The sequence below is a fragment of the Crocodylus siamensis genome, chromosome 6, assembly GCF_052110815.1.
Source record: "Crocodylus siamensis isolate JL-2025a chromosome 6, ASM5211081v1, whole genome shotgun sequence".
NCBI lineage: Eukaryota > Metazoa > Chordata > Crocodylia > Crocodylidae > Crocodylus > Crocodylus siamensis.
In genome coordinates, this window is record NC_143400.1 from 3,340,327 (window position 1) to 3,356,535 (window position 16,209).

At 68.5% G+C, this 16,209-nt stretch overlaps 3 protein-coding genes and 1 long non-coding RNA gene across 9 annotated transcripts in view; 2 read left to right on the plus strand and 2 right to left on the minus strand.

Moving 5' to 3' along the window:
• Window positions 1-2,301: 2,301 nt before the first annotated feature.
• On the minus strand, window positions 2,302-5,020 carry LOC149860503 (acylphosphatase-2-like). 2 transcript variants are annotated; one of them, XM_090055211.1, is made up of 4 exons: window positions 4,766-5,020; window positions 3,885-3,901; window positions 3,542-3,651; window positions 2,302-2,577 (listed from the first exon to the last, which is right to left on the minus strand). In XM_090055211.1, exons 1-4 carry the CDS (start codon window positions 4,818-4,820, stop codon window positions 2,463-2,465), a joined length of 297 nt encoding a protein of 98 aa, XP_089911337.1. In that variant the 5' UTR covers window positions 4,821-5,020; the 3' UTR covers window positions 2,302-2,462. The 2 variants fall into 2 exon arrangements, with proteins under 2 accessions (XP_089911337.1, XP_089911338.1); XM_090055212.1 differs by lacking the exon at window positions 3,885-3,901 and having other exon boundaries at window positions 4,766-4,795.
• A 3-nt stretch (window positions 5,021-5,023) lies between these two features.
• The window catches only part of TOP6BL (TOP6B like initiator of meiotic double strand breaks), a 133,144-nt gene continuing 121,958 nt past the window's right edge, over window positions 5,024-16,209 (plus strand). Inside the window, exons 1-13 of one of the 4 annotated variants that reach the window (XR_016443247.1) lie at window positions 5,024-5,528; window positions 6,085-6,168; window positions 6,377-6,432; window positions 6,748-6,857; window positions 7,987-8,178; window positions 8,458-8,585; window positions 8,857-9,000; window positions 9,413-9,534; window positions 9,858-9,968; window positions 10,164-10,262; window positions 10,575-10,659; window positions 10,862-11,017; window positions 11,494-11,639. Coding sequence is in view for 3 of the 4 variants with exons in the window: in XM_090055002.1 (XP_089911128.1) it covers window positions 5,024-5,528; window positions 6,085-6,168; window positions 6,377-6,432; window positions 6,748-6,857; window positions 7,987-8,178; window positions 8,458-8,585; window positions 8,857-9,000; window positions 9,413-9,534; window positions 9,858-9,968; window positions 10,164-10,262; window positions 10,575-10,659; window positions 10,862-11,017; window positions 11,494-11,501 (1,800 nt within the window). In the remaining variant the exon portion in view is untranslated. Of the gene's footprint in view, window positions 5,529-6,084; window positions 6,169-6,376; window positions 6,433-6,747; window positions 6,858-7,986; window positions 8,179-8,457; window positions 8,586-8,856; window positions 9,001-9,412; window positions 9,535-9,857; window positions 9,969-10,163; window positions 10,263-10,574; window positions 10,660-10,861; window positions 11,018-11,493; window positions 11,740-16,209 lie in introns of those variants that run through there. The other 3 variants (XM_090055002.1, XM_090055004.1, XM_090055003.1) reach the window with 3 other exon arrangements.
• On the minus strand, window positions 6,387-9,349 carry LOC149860505 (uncharacterized). Its single transcript, XR_016443268.1, has 3 exons — window positions 9,124-9,349; window positions 6,977-7,108; window positions 6,387-6,839 (listed from the first exon to the last, which is right to left on the minus strand). It is a non-coding gene; the product is annotated as an uncharacterized LOC149860505 (long non-coding RNA).
• RCE1 (Ras converting CAAX endopeptidase 1) lies at window positions 11,936-15,007 on the plus strand. Of its 2 annotated transcripts, none has more exons than XM_090055121.1 (8): window positions 11,936-12,304; window positions 12,441-12,543; window positions 12,653-12,736; window positions 12,809-12,887; window positions 13,129-13,296; window positions 14,018-14,063; window positions 14,213-14,275; window positions 14,662-15,007. In XM_090055121.1, exons 1-8 carry the CDS (start codon window positions 12,150-12,152, stop codon window positions 14,939-14,941), a joined length of 978 nt encoding a protein of 325 aa, XP_089911247.1. In that variant the 5' UTR covers window positions 11,936-12,149; the 3' UTR covers window positions 14,942-15,007. The 2 variants fall into 2 exon arrangements, with proteins under 2 accessions (XP_089911247.1, XP_089911248.1); XM_090055122.1 differs by having other exon boundaries at window positions 11,952-12,304; window positions 13,992-14,063.

The window sequence follows — 16,209 nt, forward strand, 5'->3', positions numbered from 1 at the left end:
GCAGGGGCCGCTTGGCACAGGCCCCATGGGAACAGGGTCCCTCCCCCAACCAGCACGGGATTGCAGCTGCTTCTGGGGTGGGCGTCGGGGCTGGGGATACAGGGCCCCTTGCCTGGTGCTCAGATCCGTCTGGCTCTGGGGGGGCATCGGGGCTTGGGACATGGGGCTCCTCACCGGATGCTAGGATCCAGCTGGCTCTTGGCGGCGGGGGTGGGCTGAGGATATGGGCCCTTGCATCTGGTGCAGGGATCCAGCTGACTGGGGGGGGTGCGGTCAGGGGCTGGGGACAGAAGGCCTAAGATGCAGCCACCTCTGGGGTGGGGTGCATCAGGAGCTGTTCAATAGCTGCTGGTGACTCTGCGCAGCTGTTTAGTGCAGGAAGTGAAGAGAGATCCCCAGGGCAGCGACACCTCTGGCTCCTGGGACCACCCTGGGCCCCCGCCGACCCTCCCACAGGCCCATGACAGGGGGCTTGTGGCACCAGCGGCAGAGGGTCTGGTATATAGGCCTGGGGCCTGCATTTGGGCACCGGGTGAGGGCATCCCTAGATGAGCAGCTGCCCCACTCCAGAGGCAGCTGCATTTCAGGGGATCCCTGTATCAAGAGCTCCGCACCACGCCCCACCCCAGAGCCAGCCGCATCCCAGCAAGAAGCCTTGTGATCCCAGCCCAAACCACCCCAGAGCCAGCCGCATCCCAGAAACCCCGCGACTTACCCAATGCAGCATTTCCGGAGAGCATCAGGGGCCGTGTGATTTACAGCCCCAGGCTTTCCCTGCCTGGCTGCAGGGGGGCTGGGACCCAGCTCCCCCAGGGCAAGGGCCGCAGGAGGGGGAAGGTCCGCCTGGCTGGCTGGTCTCTGGCTGTAGCCCCCCACCCGCTGGGTGAGCCCCTGCCTGAGCTAAACTGGGAAGGAGAAAGCTGAGTCCCCCTGTGCTGCCTCGCACCCGGACCCGGACCCTGCGGTGTGTGAGCACCCAACGCAGTGCCCCCTTGCTCAGCACAACCCTGTGCCCCGAGGGTGCTGGCAGATTTGGGGGATAAGGGAGAGGGGTCTTGGCAGTGGGGGGGACCCCAGTCTGAGGATTAGAGTAGGAAGAGGCTGGGAGCCAGGACATGTGGCCAGTAAGAGGTTTAGTGGGCGGGGGGGCAGGGGGCGGGAGCCTGGATGCCTGGGCTCCCTCCTGCCCTGTGGGTGGGAGGCAAAGTTGGCAGCGGGGCTGCCCGGGTGCTAGCCCCAATCTGCGAGGGCTGGGGCGGCTGGGGGCCACGACACCTGGGGTTTCTCCCAAGCCTGGTGGGCTAGAGCACTGGGGTCCCGGAGCCAGGACACCCGGGTTGTCCAGCAAGCTCCGGAGCCGCTGAGGGGGCTTTTGCGGGGGCACCAGGGCTGGGAAGCGGGACGCCTGGGGTCTGGGCCCAGCCCAACAGATGCGTCTCCCATCTCTCCACTCCTCGGGCTCCGGTGTAGTCGGGGGCTGCGGGTCGGGAGTGAGGGGCACCTGCCATAGCATCCTGCATGCGGTGCCAGGCACCTACCCCTGCCCCTGCCCAGGGGTGCTGGGACCAGTGAAGACCCCCTCCCCTGCCCACAGGGCCCATGCACCCACCTGTGGGGATTTCTGTGCCTCCCCTGCCCTCGCACACGCGGGCACATCCCCTGCCGTGCCGGGAGGAACCCAGGCGGCCGAGACTCCAGCTGAGCCCGACAGCTGCTGAGTTGGGGAGAAACACCTGCCCCCACTACCCGTGGGGTGCAGCCATTGGGCACTGGGCTCGTCTGTCATGCGTGGCACCAGGAGATGGGGCGGAGCCTGATCTGGTATCAATCTGGAGTGAGCCCCCGGGGGGTTCACACTGGTGCCAGAGCTCCCCCCCCCCCCGCGACATCCAGCCAAGGGGAACCGGCTCACTGGGCTCTGGCTGCCTGGGGCCCATCGCTGACTTGGCCTCTGAGCTGGGAGCAGCCCCTTCCTTGCCCGGTGCCTCAGTTTCCCCTGGCACCCCTGGTCTGTTCGGACTGGGGGATCCCTCTGTCTCCCAGTGGGGTCCGGGCAGCGCCCAGCACATGGGGGCTGCCCATCTTGGCTGTCCCCCCAGCTTAATGCCACCCCCTCCCTGGCTTCGCACGCCCCACCGTGGAGCTGGGGGCCCTGCCCTCCCCTTCTGCCCCGCCAGGCCGGGCCCCTGCAAGACCCCTTTACCCGCGAGATCTGATCTGGCCTGGTGGCGGCTGCCAAACACAGCGCCCTTCCCTGCAAGGCGCACCCCCCCGGCCCAAGCAGCAGACAGGAGCCACGCATGGGTTTTGCTCTCTCCTTTACTGAGCCCCCGGCGGGGCGCAGGGCCAGGCAGGGACCCTGCTCGGGCCCCGGGGCGGGACGCAGGGGCAGGGGTGTGGGCAGCGAGGCGCAGCCAGCCAGGCTTCCCGGGCAGGGCGCCGGGTGCTGGGCTCCGGCTGGGCTAGTACTTGGTGCTGAAGCCAGTGAACTCCAGGGCTCGGACCTCGTGCTCGTTGGAGAAGACGGCCCGGTCGATGCGGGACATGGGGCTGCCCACGCTGCGCAGCCAGTTCCTCCTGCCGGGATGGGCCTGCGTCAGCTGGGGGGCACCAGCCCCCCCCCTGCTCGCGCCCCCAGCCCCACTTGCCCTTCCAGGCCTGAAGGGACCCCAGCCCCTGTTTTAACTCCTTCCAGGACCTCCAGAGGAGATGGGGGGGGGAGTTGCCATGGCAACCTCCCTCACTTGTGATGAAGGGGAAAGAAGGGGGCAGAGGTTGCTATGGAAACCCCCCCTTATCATCCCCTTCAATGGGGGGAATGAAGGATGCCCCATTGCCACAGTAACAGCCCCAATCTGGTCAGGCCCAGAGGGGAGGGGGCCTGGTTGCTATGGCAGCTGTCCCACTTTCTCTTACTCTTGGCACTGGTGGGGGGGGGTCCTGTTGCTATGGAAACCCCCTCCGTTGTCATCTTCCCACTGGTTGCCATGGCAGATGCCCCCCACATCACCTCCCTGGTGGCTAGGGGCGATGGAGGACAGTGAAGGGGAGTCTCTGCCCCCCCTCCCCCTGCCAGGCAATTAAACAGGCTAATTAGCATGGGGGAGGACACAGGATGAGACCCAGATTTCCCTGGTGCTGATTGGCCGGCCAGGTCGCGTGGGGGACGCCCCAGTTGCAGGGGCCCCATTTAATGCCCCCCCATGCAGAGGGGACGAGCAGAGGCTGCATGGACCTGGGCTCTCTCCAGGCCCTGCCCCGTCTCTGCTGCGTGCCTCAGTTTCCCCTTCAGACTCTCCCTGCGCCGATCCTGGTCTGGAGAGTCTGGATAGTGCCCACTGCCCCGATCCCCGAGGGTGGGGGTGGACAGCAACTGGCACCCCTGGGCCTGGCCCGAACGGTCAGGACAGCACCCGGCACCCCGATCTCAGCCCGTGCAGCTCCCAGCACTCCCCAGTCCTGTCCTGGGGGTGGGCTGTACAGAGCCTGGCGCCTCCCCCCATCCCGGCCCCGGGGGTCTGGGCACTCCCACCCCACTCACATGATCTCCACTTTGTCCCTGGGCCCTTGCACCTGCCCCGTCACGGTCCCGCGCGGCGTGTTGCGCACCCAGCCCACCAGGCCCAGCTTCCGGCCTTGCTCCTCCGTGTACTGGAAGAGGAGAGCGGCACGGCATCAGCAACGTCCTGCTGCCCCCGCCCCAACGCCTGCCCCCCCCAACCCCCAGCCTGCCCCCCGCCACCCCCAGCGCCCACGCCTGAACTTCCCCCTCCTGCCCTGCACCCGCTCACGTGGGTGCCCCTGTCCCCAACCCCCACTCCCGCCTCTGCCTGCTGGGCCAGGGCAACAGCTGCCAGGGGTGCCCCCCCCCCGACCTCCCTTACCTTCCTGAAGAAGACACCTGGGGGGAGAAGGAGACGGGCGAGTTGCAAAGGGACAGATCACGCCAGCCCCACTTCCGGCACGGGGGCCGCCTGACCCCCTCTGGCCCTGGAGCACGGTCCTGTCCCCGCCGGGCAGGACGCGGCGGCCCGAGGGCGCTACCGGCACCTGCTCGCGCATCGCGGGACCGGGCTGGCGCCAGACACCCCACAACCCCGGTGTGCAGGGGCCCAGCGCCCTGCCCCCGCGCTGGACCAAGCACCCCCCCAGGGCCGGGGGAGCCCAGGGCCCCGCTCTCACCCCCCCCCAGAGCTGGGGGAGCCCAGGGCCCCACTTTCACCCCCCCGCAGAGCTGGGGGAGCCCGGGGCCCCGCTCTCAGCCCCCCCCAGAGCTGGGGGAGCCCGGGGCCCCGCTCTCAGCCCCCCCCAGAGCTGGGGGAGCCCGGGGCCCCGCTCTCAGCCCCCCCCCTGGGGGAGCCCAGGGCCCCGCTCTCAGAGCTGGGGGAGCCCGGGGCCCCGCTCTCAGCCCCCCCCAGAGCTGGGGGAGCCCGGGGCCCCGCTCTCAGCCCCCCCCAGAGCTGGGGGAGCCCAGGGCCCTGCTTTCACCCCCCCCCAGAGCTGGGGGAGCCCGGGGCCCCGCTCTCAGCCCCCCCCAGAGCTGGGGGAGCCCGGGGCCCCGCTCTCAGCCCCCCCCAGAGCTGGGGGAGCCCGGGGCCCCGCTCTCAGCCCCCCCCCAGAGCTGGGGGAGCCCAGGGCCCTGCTTTCACCCCCCCCCCAGAGCTGGGGGAGCCCAGGCGTCCTGGGGGCGGCCCCCACCCCCCCAGAGCCTGGCCCCCCCTTCCTGCAGCCTGGCGAGACCCCAGCCCCCGGCCGGGGGGCTCACCCTGCACGTCCCCATAGACCTCGTAGTCGAAGGCCCAGAGCCCGGGGGCCGCCATGGCGGGGGGGGGGGGGGCGTTATCCGAGCCGCCGCGGCGCCCGCCTGTTACTATATCGGGCGGCGGCCGCAGTGCCGCCCCTCCCCCGCTCCTGCGGCCCGGGGCCCCGCCAGCCCCCCCGCGCCCCCCGGCCCCCCGGGGCCTCCCAGCTCTGGCGGGGCCTCGTGGGGGTCCAGAGGGGCGTGGGGCAGGGTTGCAGGTGAATGTGGGGGGGCGAGAGAGGGAGGGGCCTGGGGAAGGGTCAGGACAGTGGGTGGGGCCTGGTGTTGGGGGCGTGGAGGCAGCACGTGCTGTGCGTGGGGCGGTGGCGGGGGGGCGGGCCGGGGGCCGGGGGCTGCTGCACGCGCCCGCCGCGTTGGCAGGTGCTGGAGCGGGCCCCGGCTGAGGCTGTGCGCCGCGGCGCGGGGCGGGAGCCGGCTCCAGCGCGGGGCCCGTGGGTCCCTGCTGGCCCGGCCGGGGGCCCTGGCGCGCTCTGCCCGTCTCCTGCAGTCGCCGCCCGCAGCCTCGGCCTGGAGAGGCACACGCCGCCGGCGCCCAGGCCGCGCCAGCCCGCTGCCCCGCGCCGCGCTCCGCTCCGGGCTGGCAGACCGGCGTGTCCCCTCGCGCAGACGCGGGCGGCGGCTGGCCGAGCTCCCTGCGCAGTGGGTCAGCCCACGGGAGGCCCACGTGTGCTGCCACGAGCTGCTGGCTCCCGACCTGGCCTTCCAGGTGCGGCCTGCCCCGGCGCCTCCAGCCAGGCCCCGGGGAGCGTCGGAGATGAGGCCGCGCCGGGTTCTGTACACCCCCCCAGCCCGTGGTTGGGGCACTGGGCATCACAGAGGCCCCCTAGGCTGGGACTGGGGCACGGGGGGCTGTACAGACCCCTCAGGGTCCCCCGTCCCCCTGGGCATTGCCCCACTCTCCCCTCAACCCCTTTCAAGCTGACAAAGGGCAAAGAGGACGCACGTGAACGGGGACAGGGGTGGCCATTTGGGAGCCCTCCCGCTACCCGCTGCTCCCAGGCGTGGGGCCCCAGCACGCGGCTGCGCCACTAACTAGGCCAGCGATGCGGGTGCCTAAATATAGCCAGGGCGGCCTGGTTTCTGGGGCGCCGAGCCCCACGGGCCATGGCCAGACTGGGGCCACGTGGCTTGGTGGCGAGGCCCCTGCGCTGGGCGGGAGGCTGAGGGGGGCCCCGCCAGCTTGGCCCTGCCCCCGCAGCCTTGCCACGGCTGTGACCCTGTTTGGGGCCTGCGGCCTCAGCCCCTCTATGCTGCTCTTGCAGGTGGAGGAGCAGCCTGGGGAGCCAGGAGCCGCCTGCCAGGCCCTGCAAAGCTTCATCCACAGGGTCAGCCTCCTGCGTCCCAAGGTAGTGCCCCCTGGTCCTGGCCTGGGGTGTTCGTATGGTGCCCGGCGCCCCCTGGTCCCAGCCTGGGAGGCCCGTATGGCACCTGGTGCCCCCCAGTCCCAGCCTGGGGGGTCTGCACAGCGCCCGGCACCCCGTGATCCCAGCCTGGGGGGTCTAGCCAGTGCCTAGCTGCCTGTGCTGACCTCTGCCACTCCCCTTCTCTCTGCAGATGAGGTTTCACTACTGCGTGAACATGCAAGGTGCCATCTCTGCCCAGACCTACTGGTGAGCAAGTGGCTGTGACCGGGACATGAGGGCAGGAGGTGCCCAGGCCTCGGGTCACTGGGACAGGCCTGGGGTGGGTGTCCTCGCCTAGCTACGCAGACCCGTGCTGCCCTCCTCATCCTCTGTGCCTGGGCAGATGCCACTCACAGCACATGGGATCTTCATGCACACACATGCGTGACCCCCCTGTAGGCTGGTGACCCCTGTGTGGCTCTCACCTGTTTATCTGTGTATCCTGGGTCCAGGCCTAGGGGCACCTGGAGGGTGTCGGGTGGGTAGCACAGTGCTCCTGTGCAGGGGCATGATGCTTTGCAGCTCTTGTACCCTGTTGACACACGTGTCCTGCCGTGCAGCGAGGCGTCACAAGCTGGCGTGTGTGTCCTGAGCGGGACCGAGCTTGTGGCTGACTGGAGGCGTTACATACAGTAAGTGGGGGCCGGGCCCTGGCCGGGCAGGGGGCCCGAGGGCACCTGGTGCTCCCTGAGGGGCAGGAGGAGCAGAGCTCCTGCAGCAGGGCGGAGGGACCAGAACGGGCCCTTCTGACCTTGGGGTGTCCGGGACAGTGGGTGCTGGCGGGGGCGGGTGTCTGCAGGCTGGTGCCTGGCTCCGAGCTCTGCCAGCCAGCACGGAGCGGGGAGGGGCAGCTCCAGCTGCTCCTTGCTTTGCCGGCTTCTTCCTGGAAAAGTACAGAGCGCCAGGATCAGTAACTAATGGCCAAGACCAGGACCCTTGTATACCAGGCTTTATATGAACCCCCAGGCCAGGATTGGGGGGTGCCAGGTGCTGTACAGGCCCCCTGGACCAGGACTGGGGCTGGGCCAGGCACTATATGGACCGCCCCCCCCGGACCAAGATCGGGGGCGTTGGGTACTAGACATGCTCTCCAGGCTGGGATCAGGCCAATGCAGGCAGGACGGCGGGTACAGGAACAGCCCCAAGTCCCTGGCGGGTGCAGGACTGCCAAGCGCGGCGGCTGCTCCAAGCTGCAGCTCCCGCAGGGCCAGCGCAACTTCCCTGGAAAAATACGGGGCGCGTGGCCAAGCTGAGCCTGGCACAGCCCCGGGGGCCTCGGTGCCCGCCCAGCTGCCCCCGAGCCTCCAACCGGAGGCCGTGTGTGCATGGCTTTTTCCATGGGCTGGAAACTCCAGATGCTCCAAGGTGCCCTGTAGTGGGGGGGTGAGGGGTGGGGGGGAAGGGCATCCACTTCTGCTCACTTGCGTGTGCATGTAGGTATCTGTGTGCACACGTGTGTGTGTTGAGGGGGTGAGGGTCTTTGTGCATGTGCACACATGTGTGTTTGATTCAGTGGGCACATGAGTGCCTGGGCAGTGCCTGGCACAGTGGCAAGCCCTGACTTCACCAGGGGGTCTGTACAGCGCCTGGTGCCCCTGATCCAGGCCTGGGGGGTCTGTACAGCACCCAGTGCCCCCCTGACTCCAGCCTGTGGGGTCTGGGTACTGCCTGGTTCCCCCTGATCCCAGCCTGGGGGGGGTCTAGACAGACACTGCACCCTGGTCCAGGCCGTGTCCCTGTGTTGTCTCCCGCTGCACGCAGGCCAGGGCCCCCCGGTACCCCTGTGCCCTGCGGGAAGCTGCACCCGGTGCTGGGCCGTGCTGCTCGCCTGCTGCTCCCCGCTGCGGTGGCTGAGGCCGGCATCAGTGGGGAGCTGAGCCTTGTGCCAGCCGCTGCCTTGTGCCCCTGCCTGCGGCCACTGCCCAACCAGCCTGCCCAGCTCAACACCGTCTCCATATCCTTTGGCGCTCCCTTGCGGGGGGCTGACACCAGGGTCCTGCTCCCCCCTGAGAGGCAGGTGACAGGGCCCAGTGACACAGGCCAGGGGTCCCTAGCTCCAGCCCTAGCCCCAGGCTGATGACTATAGGACACCCTCCATGGCATCTACCCCAGGATAAGCGCCTGTCTGTGCTCTGGGTCCTGCTGCAACTGCCCCAGTTGCAGGGGGCCTGGGGGGCACCAGCACCCATGGGCCTCCAGCCTGGTGGCAACCTGGTTTCTTAGCAAGCGACACGTATTTTGCTACGACCCGGCTGGGCTGCCCCTGCCGGCCGCGTTCCTCAGAGACCCGGTGCGCCTAGCAGACTGGGAGAGACACGGCTACGTGGCCACACCGGATCCAGGACCAGGCCCCAAAGAAGGTGCTGTGGCCCGGGGGGGGGGCACAGGGGAGCTCACGGCCATAGGAACAATGTGGGGGGATGGGGCTCTGACCGGGAGCCACCCAGACTCCAGCAGGGATTGGGACCCCTCCAGGCGAGATGAGAGCCCAGGCAGGTGGGTATGGCCCAGTTCCCCCCCACCCTCAACCCTTCAGAGCCTGCCTGGTGCCCAGCTGGGAGACCAGGGCCACGTGCTGGGGGAGGTGGAGTGGGAGACGGCTGCTGCGGAGTCACTCCGTACCCCCGCTAGGCCTCGCCAGGCCAGACGCCCGCTACCTGCTGCACCGGGGCGGCGGGGAGGCTGCGGAGCCGGGTGCACAGCCCCAGACCCTGCTGCTCTTCCTGCTGCTGTGCTATGCAGACCCCTCCCAGGACCCGCCGGTCTGCGATGCCTGTGAGTACCCCCGACTTCCACGATACCCGCGAGTACTCCCCGCAGACCACCCCTGCGATGCCCACGAGACCCCCCCGATCCCTCCCGCAATGTCTGAGTACCCTCCGCGACCCCTGTACATACCTGCCCCTGCCTGGCCCGGCCCGGCCTGCGTGCAGATACCTGTTGCCTCAATTAGCCGAGGGTTGTTAATTGTGACACCCCCTGCCCCCTCCCCCGGCCCTCTATCCTGCTCCGAGGAGGCTGCATAGACCCCAGCTATCTGCACCACTATGAGACGGGGGGGCTGTCTGTGCTGCAGAGATCTCAGGGGCCCCCAAGCCAGGGTCCTGACCCCTATCATCTTGGCCTCCCCCCAGTTAACCCCTTACTGCCTGAATGCCATGTTTCTCCCCCACTACGCCATGCCCAGGGACCCGGCAAGTGCTCGTGTCCCACGTGGAGCAGATCCTGGGGTGCAGCGCGGGGGCAGTGAAGGAGGCCGTGCAGGGGGTTGTGGATGCCGCGTTGGAGGAGGATGCCTGCAGGCAGAGGGTGGGTGCTGGGGGGTCATAGCACACATGGGGCTCAGTCTGGAGGGAGGGGCTGGGCCTCTTTGCACCCCGCAGGACCATGGGAAGGGTGTGGGGGGCTGCTTTGTTGGTGCAGGCCCAGCAGGGGGTGCTGTACTCCCAGTATCCCCTCCACCCCCCAGGGGCTGTATGCTAGGCTTGGCAGCAGGGGTGCTCTCCACCCCTCCCTGGACCCCCCAGCTTGGGGTTGCCTTCTGAACACAGGGTGCTGGGTGGGGTACAGGCTCTCACTAATGCTCTGACCTGTAGTAAATTCCCCTCCCCCTCACCTCTGGTGCCCCCCAGAGCCAACGCCGGCTGTGCCAGGCCCTGCCTGTGGTCTTGGAGGCCGTGTCCAGCGTGGTGAGCAGCAGCACCAGTGCCCGCTTCCGGAGGGCTTGTCTGCAGAGCTGGCAGGTAGCTGGACTCCTGGGTCCCCCTTCTTAGGGAAGGGGTTGTGCCTCAGGTCGCCCACCCCTGTCTGCCTGGGCTAGCGCCTCTCAGGCTTTGGGCTGTGGCAGCCTGGGGACGGGGGTGCTGGGGGCAGGGACGGCGGGCGGACAAGGGGAATCCCATCCCCCACTCCGACGACGGGGTGTCTTCCACCTGCAGGTCTCAGATACCCCGGAGCTGGTGGCGGCGCTGAGCAGGGCCCTGACGGGTGTCACACGGAGGCGGCGCCTGCCCCGCAGGTCCTGCACCGACCCAGGGGTATGTGGACCCCGTCCGTCTGTCCACTCCTCCATTTGTGCTCCATCTACGCCCCCATCTGTCCGTCTGCCTCCCCATCTCCCCCTGCTTCTTGTCGGTCTGCCTGCTCCATCTACCCCTGTACGTCTGTCCATCTGTCTGCCCCCCATCTACTTCCATCTATCTGCTCCCCCATCTACTCCTATGTGTCCATCTACTCCCCCATCTAACCACATCTGGCTGCCCTGCCTAGCCTTGCCCCCCCCCCCCCATCTGCCCAGAATGGGATGGGAGGCACCAGCAGCCCTCATACTAACCAGGTGCCCCCCTCAGCCCTTGTGGGCTGGGTCCTCCCCAGGGCAGTCACCTTTACCAGAGGAAGCATCCGGGGACACTGGGACCCCCAGATCTGAGCCCGGTAAGGATGACTGGAGTGGATGCTGCATCCCCATGGACCCCACCCCCCCGGAAGCGTTTGGCCTGGAGTCTGGTTGCCTAAGGGCCTAGGCCTGCCCTTCCTGGCCCCCCCCGCCTCCCTCTCCCCATGGGGCAGATTGAGAGGGGGCTCAGCCCCTTGCACCGCAGTCCTTTGGGGTGACTGAGCTTTCCCTGGTGTTGAGGGGGGTCACTGGTGCCCTCTATCCCCAACCTTTGCCCTTGCACCTGGAGAAGCTGCAGGGGAAGAACCAGAGCCAAAGCGAAGCAGGAGGGCAAGCGGGACCCCGGAGCAGGGCCAAAGCAGAGACCGAACTGGGAGCAGCCAGGATCTGAGTCAGGTGAAATGAGATGGGATGGAGTAGGGGGGAAGTTGGATCACACTTGGCGCGCATGTATGTACCCACAAACATGCAGGTGGTCCGGTGGGGGGGGGGGTCGAACACGTGCAGCACACCTGTATGTACACGTGTGCAGCTCTGCATACACGCAGGCCCTGCGGCACTCGTCTGCAAACCCCCGGACATGCACACAGGCAGACACATCCACATGCACAGGCATGTTCACAAACACATGGGGCAGCGCACAAGCACATGCATGCACAAATGCCTACTCAGCGCCGGCACGGACACCTGCGTGCTTCCCCCATGCCAGGGAGAGGACACAGGTGCAGGAAGGCTGGGAGGGCAGTGGGGGCTGGGGGGGTGGAGCAAGAGGCACTGGGAGCCTGGATGCCCGGGTTCTGCCCCAGTTGGGGGCAGAGGTCATGCCCTAAGTGCCCCCCTTCCCCCAATGAATGCTCCTCTGCTCCCTACAGGCCGATGAGCTGTGGCTGCAGGAGACACGGAGCCTGTCTGAGTGGGCGTCCTAATGTGCCCCCGACTCCCCCATCCCTGTCCATGCGCACCCAATAAAGGGCATTCCCCTTGAGCAAGAGTGTGTGGGACCCCCCAGTCTTGCAATGTGAGGGATGCCCTCCCCCATCGGACAGCAGCTGAGGTGGGGGGTGGCAGAGGAGGGGGCTCTGGGCTGGAAGAAGAGCGGGGGAGCTGCAGCTGTCGGGGTGGGGGGGCTGAGGCTGGAGTCAGGGGAGGGGGAGCTTCAGGAGGCTGAGGCGTGGGGGGCTCTGGAGGTGGCAGGGGCCGTGTTGCCCCTGGAGCTAGGGGGCTGACTACATGGGTGCCGCGGGCTTGGGGGGTCAGGCTCAGAGGTCACCTATGTGGGGGGCCCGGGTTTGGGGGCTGGTGAGCGGGACCATCCCAGTTTGGGGGGCTGGATCCGGGGCTCCTGACTACGTAAGCACCCCGTGTTTGGGGGTGTCCTGGATGTGCGGGTCGGGCTAGGGGCGGCCCCGAACCCGGGGAGCGGAAAACCACCTGGGGCCCGCCCCGCCTCACCCCACCCTTCCGCTTCCGGCGCCGCTTCCGCTTCCGGCGCCGGCCCCGCCCGCGAGGGGTCACGGGGGGCGGGGCGATGCCGGGGCCGGGCGGGCGCGCGGCCGGGGCCGGAGGTTCGGGTCCCGGGGCCGGGCCGGGCTGGGGCCCCTGCGCCGCCGCGCTGCTGGGCTGCCTCGGCCTGGCCTGCTGCTACGTGGGCAGCCTCTACGTGTGGCGCAGCCCGCTGCCCAGGTGAGCCCCCCGCCAGGGCTGGGCCCGGGCCCCCCCACACCGTGACGGGCCGCGGGGTCGGGGTCGGGACCGGTTCCCTGCCGCCCCGGGGGGCGGCGGCGGCGTGGCCTAGAGCCCAGGCGTCCGGTGCTTGCAGGGACCACCCGGCCGTGATCAAGCGGCGCTTCACCAGCGTCCTGGTGGTCTCGGGGCTGTCCCCGCTCTTCGTCTGGCTGTGGAAGGAGCTGGCGGGCATTAAGGTAGGACCCTGCCCGCGGCGGGGGCCTGGGGGGCGGGCGCCCCGTGCTCCGCAGCGGCGGGGGCTCGGGCGTCGAGCCGCTGACCCACGCGTGCCCCTCTTCCGCTCAGCCAGACGTCCCCCTGCTCGCCCTGCTGGGGCTCCGGCTGGAGGGCATCGTGCCGGCCACCGTCCTGCCCCTGCTGCTCACCATGGTACGTGCGGGGCGGGGGCTGGGTTTTGGGTCTGGGGGGCGTTGCATGACAGCGCCCTCTGCTTTCTGCCAGGTCCTGTTCCTGGGACCCCTCACCCAGCTCTTGATGGACGGCCCCTGGGACTGGCTGGCCGGGGTCAAGGTCGTGCTAGGTAAGGCCGAGGCGGGGCAGAGAGACCCCGGGAGTGCGGGATGGCCGGCGGGGAAGTGGCTTTCAGGGATGCCGGGAGAGAGGTTGGCAGCCGGCCGAGGAGCCTGGGATGGCAGTGCCTGCCCCTGCCACGTTCCTGGGGCACGGGGGGTTTCCAGGCTCCCGCCCCCCGGCAGGGCGGGCTGACCCGTGCCCCCCAACCCCCGGCAGGGCCGGCTGACCCGTGCCCGTGTCCCCGGCAGGGCCGCGGTGCTGGGCGCGGCGCGCGGGCGACGTGCGCTGGCTGCGGAACCAGGTGGTGGCGCCGCTGACGGAGGAGCTGGTCTTCCGCGCCTGCATGCTGCCCGTGCTGCTGCCCTGCGCCGGCCCCGGCCCCGCCGTGCTCGCCTGCCCCCTCTTCTTCGGCGTCGGTGAGTCCCCCCGCCCAGCCCCTGGGGGCACGCTGGGTCTGGAGCCCCCTTCCCCGGCCCGTCTGTCCGTCCGCGCATCCAGCCACGGGTCACTTTGCCTCTGCCCGTCTGTGTTTGTCCGGTGGCCTTGAGGCCTGCCCCCGTCTGTCTGTGTCCAGCCCCCTGGCCCCTCGTTTGTGTGTCTGGCCACTTTGGCCCTGCCTCTGTCCAGTTGACCTGACTGTCACATGGTCCCTGTCCTGGCCTGTCTGTCTGTCCAGCTGCCCTGGTCTCCATCCCAGCCTGCCCATCTGTCTGTCCATCTGTCCACCACCTCGGTCTCTGTCTCTGCTTTGTCCAGCTGCCCCAGTCCCTGTCCCATCCTTTCTGTCTGCCAGTCTGTCCAGCTGCTGTAGCCCTTCTACTCTGGCTCAGCTGTCTGTCTGTTCAGTTACCTTGCTGCGTCTGTCGAGTCACGCTGGTTCCTACCCTGGTGTGTCTGTCCAGCTGCCCCTGCTTGGCTTGTCTGTCCATACGACTGCCCCCGCCAATGCCCCCAGACACTCGGGGCTCTGGCATGGCCCCTACCTGGGCGGGGGAGGGTGGAGCATGGGGATGCCCCCAGCCCCTGCCAGCAGCCCCTGGGGCAGCTGGGAGGTGGGGGTGGGGGAGCCCATGCCGGTGGGGGGGCAGCTGACGGCCTCTCCCACCCTCAGCTCACTTTCACCATGTCATCGAGCAGCTGCGCTTCCGCCAGGGCAGTGTGGGCAGCATCTTTCTCTCGGCAGGTAGGACCCAGCTTCAGCACGGGGGGAGGTCGGGTCTCTGAGGCCCCCCCTGGCTTTGAGGGGCTTGGCTTTGGGGGGATGCCCAGAGCCCCTGGCATGGGGTAGGGGGTTGGTGGGGGGCTCTAGCAGGTGCTGTCTCCTGCCCGCAGCGTTCCAGTTCTCCTACACGGCCGTCTTTGGGGCCTACACGGCCTTCATCTTCCTCCGCACAGGTGGGTGCCCGCGGGGGAGCTGGCACGGAGCTGGACTCCTGGGCTCTTTCCTGACTCTCTGCCCCTCCACCCGGCTCCCATGCCCTTGGGCAGCCCCACTGCCACTCCCTCCCGCTGTTCCGGGAAACCTGAGTTCTCCCCCAGCTCCCTGCCCCTGAAACAGGGGCCGCCCCCACCCCCTAGAGGGAGCCACTGACTGCTCGGACACCCAGACCCTCTCCCAGCTCTTGCCCCCCACCCTGATCCCTGGCTGGGGGAGGTGGGGCTCAGTCCCGGACACCTGGGTTCTCTCCCAGCTCCCTGCTATCCGCGTGGTGGGGGGCTGTGGGACAGCTGGGGTGATCCTCCCCACCCCCTGACATACCTCCCCTTCTTTCCCCCCGCAGGGCACCTGGTGGGGCCGGTGCTGTGTCACTCCTTCTGCAACTCCATGGGCTTCCCGGCCCTGGGCGCAGCCCTGGAGCACCCGCAGCGCCTCCTGCTGGCCGCCTGCTACCTGCTGGGCGTGGCCCTGTTCCTGCTGCTGCTCCACCCCCTCACCAACCCCACCTTTTTTGGCCACGCCCCCGTCTGCGCCCTGGCTGCCACCAGTGTTTCCGTGTGCTCCTGACACCCGGGTCCCCGGCCCCCCTGCTGCCCCCCTCGACCCGCACAGTGTTTTTATAGTGCCCCACTCTCGGGGGCTGAGAGAGAGTCTATATTTTTACGATTAAAGGACTTTATGCTGCTGGATCTGTCCAGGCTCCCATTGGTGGGGGGCTAGGCTCTGGGTCCCCCCCCGGCCTAGGCTGGGCAGACGCTTGCTTGGTGGAGACAAAGGGCTGGCTCCCAGGCTTGGGGCCTCCAAAGCTCCCTGCTCCAGCTGTGGGTTGGGCCGGTTGGGCCCCCCCCACCAATTGTGCAGAGCCCCCCTTTCATGGCAGCTGATTTCTGCCCTCCACATCCCAGCTTGGGGGCAGGGGGGTCTGCTGGAGCCCCAGGGACGGGGAGCCAGAGTTGTGCTCAAAGCCAGGAGGCCGCTGACCTAGGAGAAGCCAGCTCAGCCCAGCCAGGTCCAACCCCAGGGCATCGCCAGCTGGAGGACAGGAGCCGGCTCCAGCCCCAGGGAGCGGCTGCTGCAGCTCATCTCGGAGGAGAGAAGAGCGGGTGAGTGGGGCTGGAGGGGGCGGGTGTGTGGGCCTGGCCCCTGCCCAGGCAAAGCTGCTTGGATTTGGTTCGATTCCCTGCACTCCGTTTTTCGGGGGGTCCCCCCCCGGCTGAGACTGCTCTAGGGGCCTCACGGCATCTTTGCTCCCTTACTCTGCGCTCTCAAGGTGGCTGAGAGCTGGCGGTCTGGGGGCCCGGACACCTGGGTTGTCTCCTTTTTCATGGCAAAAGCAGATGGCCCTTGTGTTGGGGTTGAGGACTGGCATCTGTCTTGAGCCGAAAACAGCAGCTGGCATGCGGGGGGGCTAGGGAGAGTGCTGGGGTGGGTTGTGGGGCCGGGGCCTGGGCTGTGGAAGTCACTAAATGTCCAGGTTCCCCCAGTGCTGGATTAATGATGGCTGGTTCGTGTGTGAACAGGCCCTGGGCTGCGTCTCACAGAGGCCGTTTTGGGGGTGGAGGCTGGGGGGAGCTGCCCTGGCTCTGGGGGGTGCCTCAGGCGAGTGGGTTTCGCATATAGCAGAAGCCAGGGTCCATCCTGCCTACTGCAGCAGCAGGGGGAGCAGGAGGACTGGCGAGCAGAGACCCCAGTGAAGTGGGTGATGCCTATAGAGGCACCTAAAGGGACTTATATTACTGGAGCACCCCTTGGGCTCTGCACATGCCTAGATTGCGTAGGCTTGTGCATGTGTGTGTGCGCACATGCACCACATGTGCCCCTAGATGCCCATGTGCACGTACACCCATGACCATGTCCATGCACACACACATGCCTCTAGGTGCCCATGTAT

Excerpts from the sequence above, each read along its gene's own strand:
- RCE1 (XM_090055121.1), top strand. The coding sequence starts at position 12,150 with ATGCCGGGGCCGGGCGGGCGCGCGGCCGGGGCCGGAGGTTCGGGTCCC. Across the intron at positions 12,737-12,808 it reads TGCCCCTGCTGCTCACCATG|GTCCTGTTCCTGGGACCCCT; the intron begins GTACGTGCGGGG and ends GCTTTCTGCCAG. Across the intron at positions 14,064-14,212 it reads CAGCATCTTTCTCTCGGCAG|CGTTCCAGTTCTCCTACACG; the intron begins GTAGGACCCAGC and ends TCCTGCCCGCAG.
- LOC149860503 (XM_090055211.1), bottom strand. The coding sequence starts at position 4,820 with ATGGCGGCCCCCGGGCTCTGGGCCTTCGACTACGAGGTCTATGGGGAC. Across the intron at positions 2,578-3,541 it reads AGGGACAAAGTGGAGATCAT|GAGGAACTGGCTGCGCAGCG; the intron begins GTGAGTGGGGTG and ends CCATCCCGGCAG.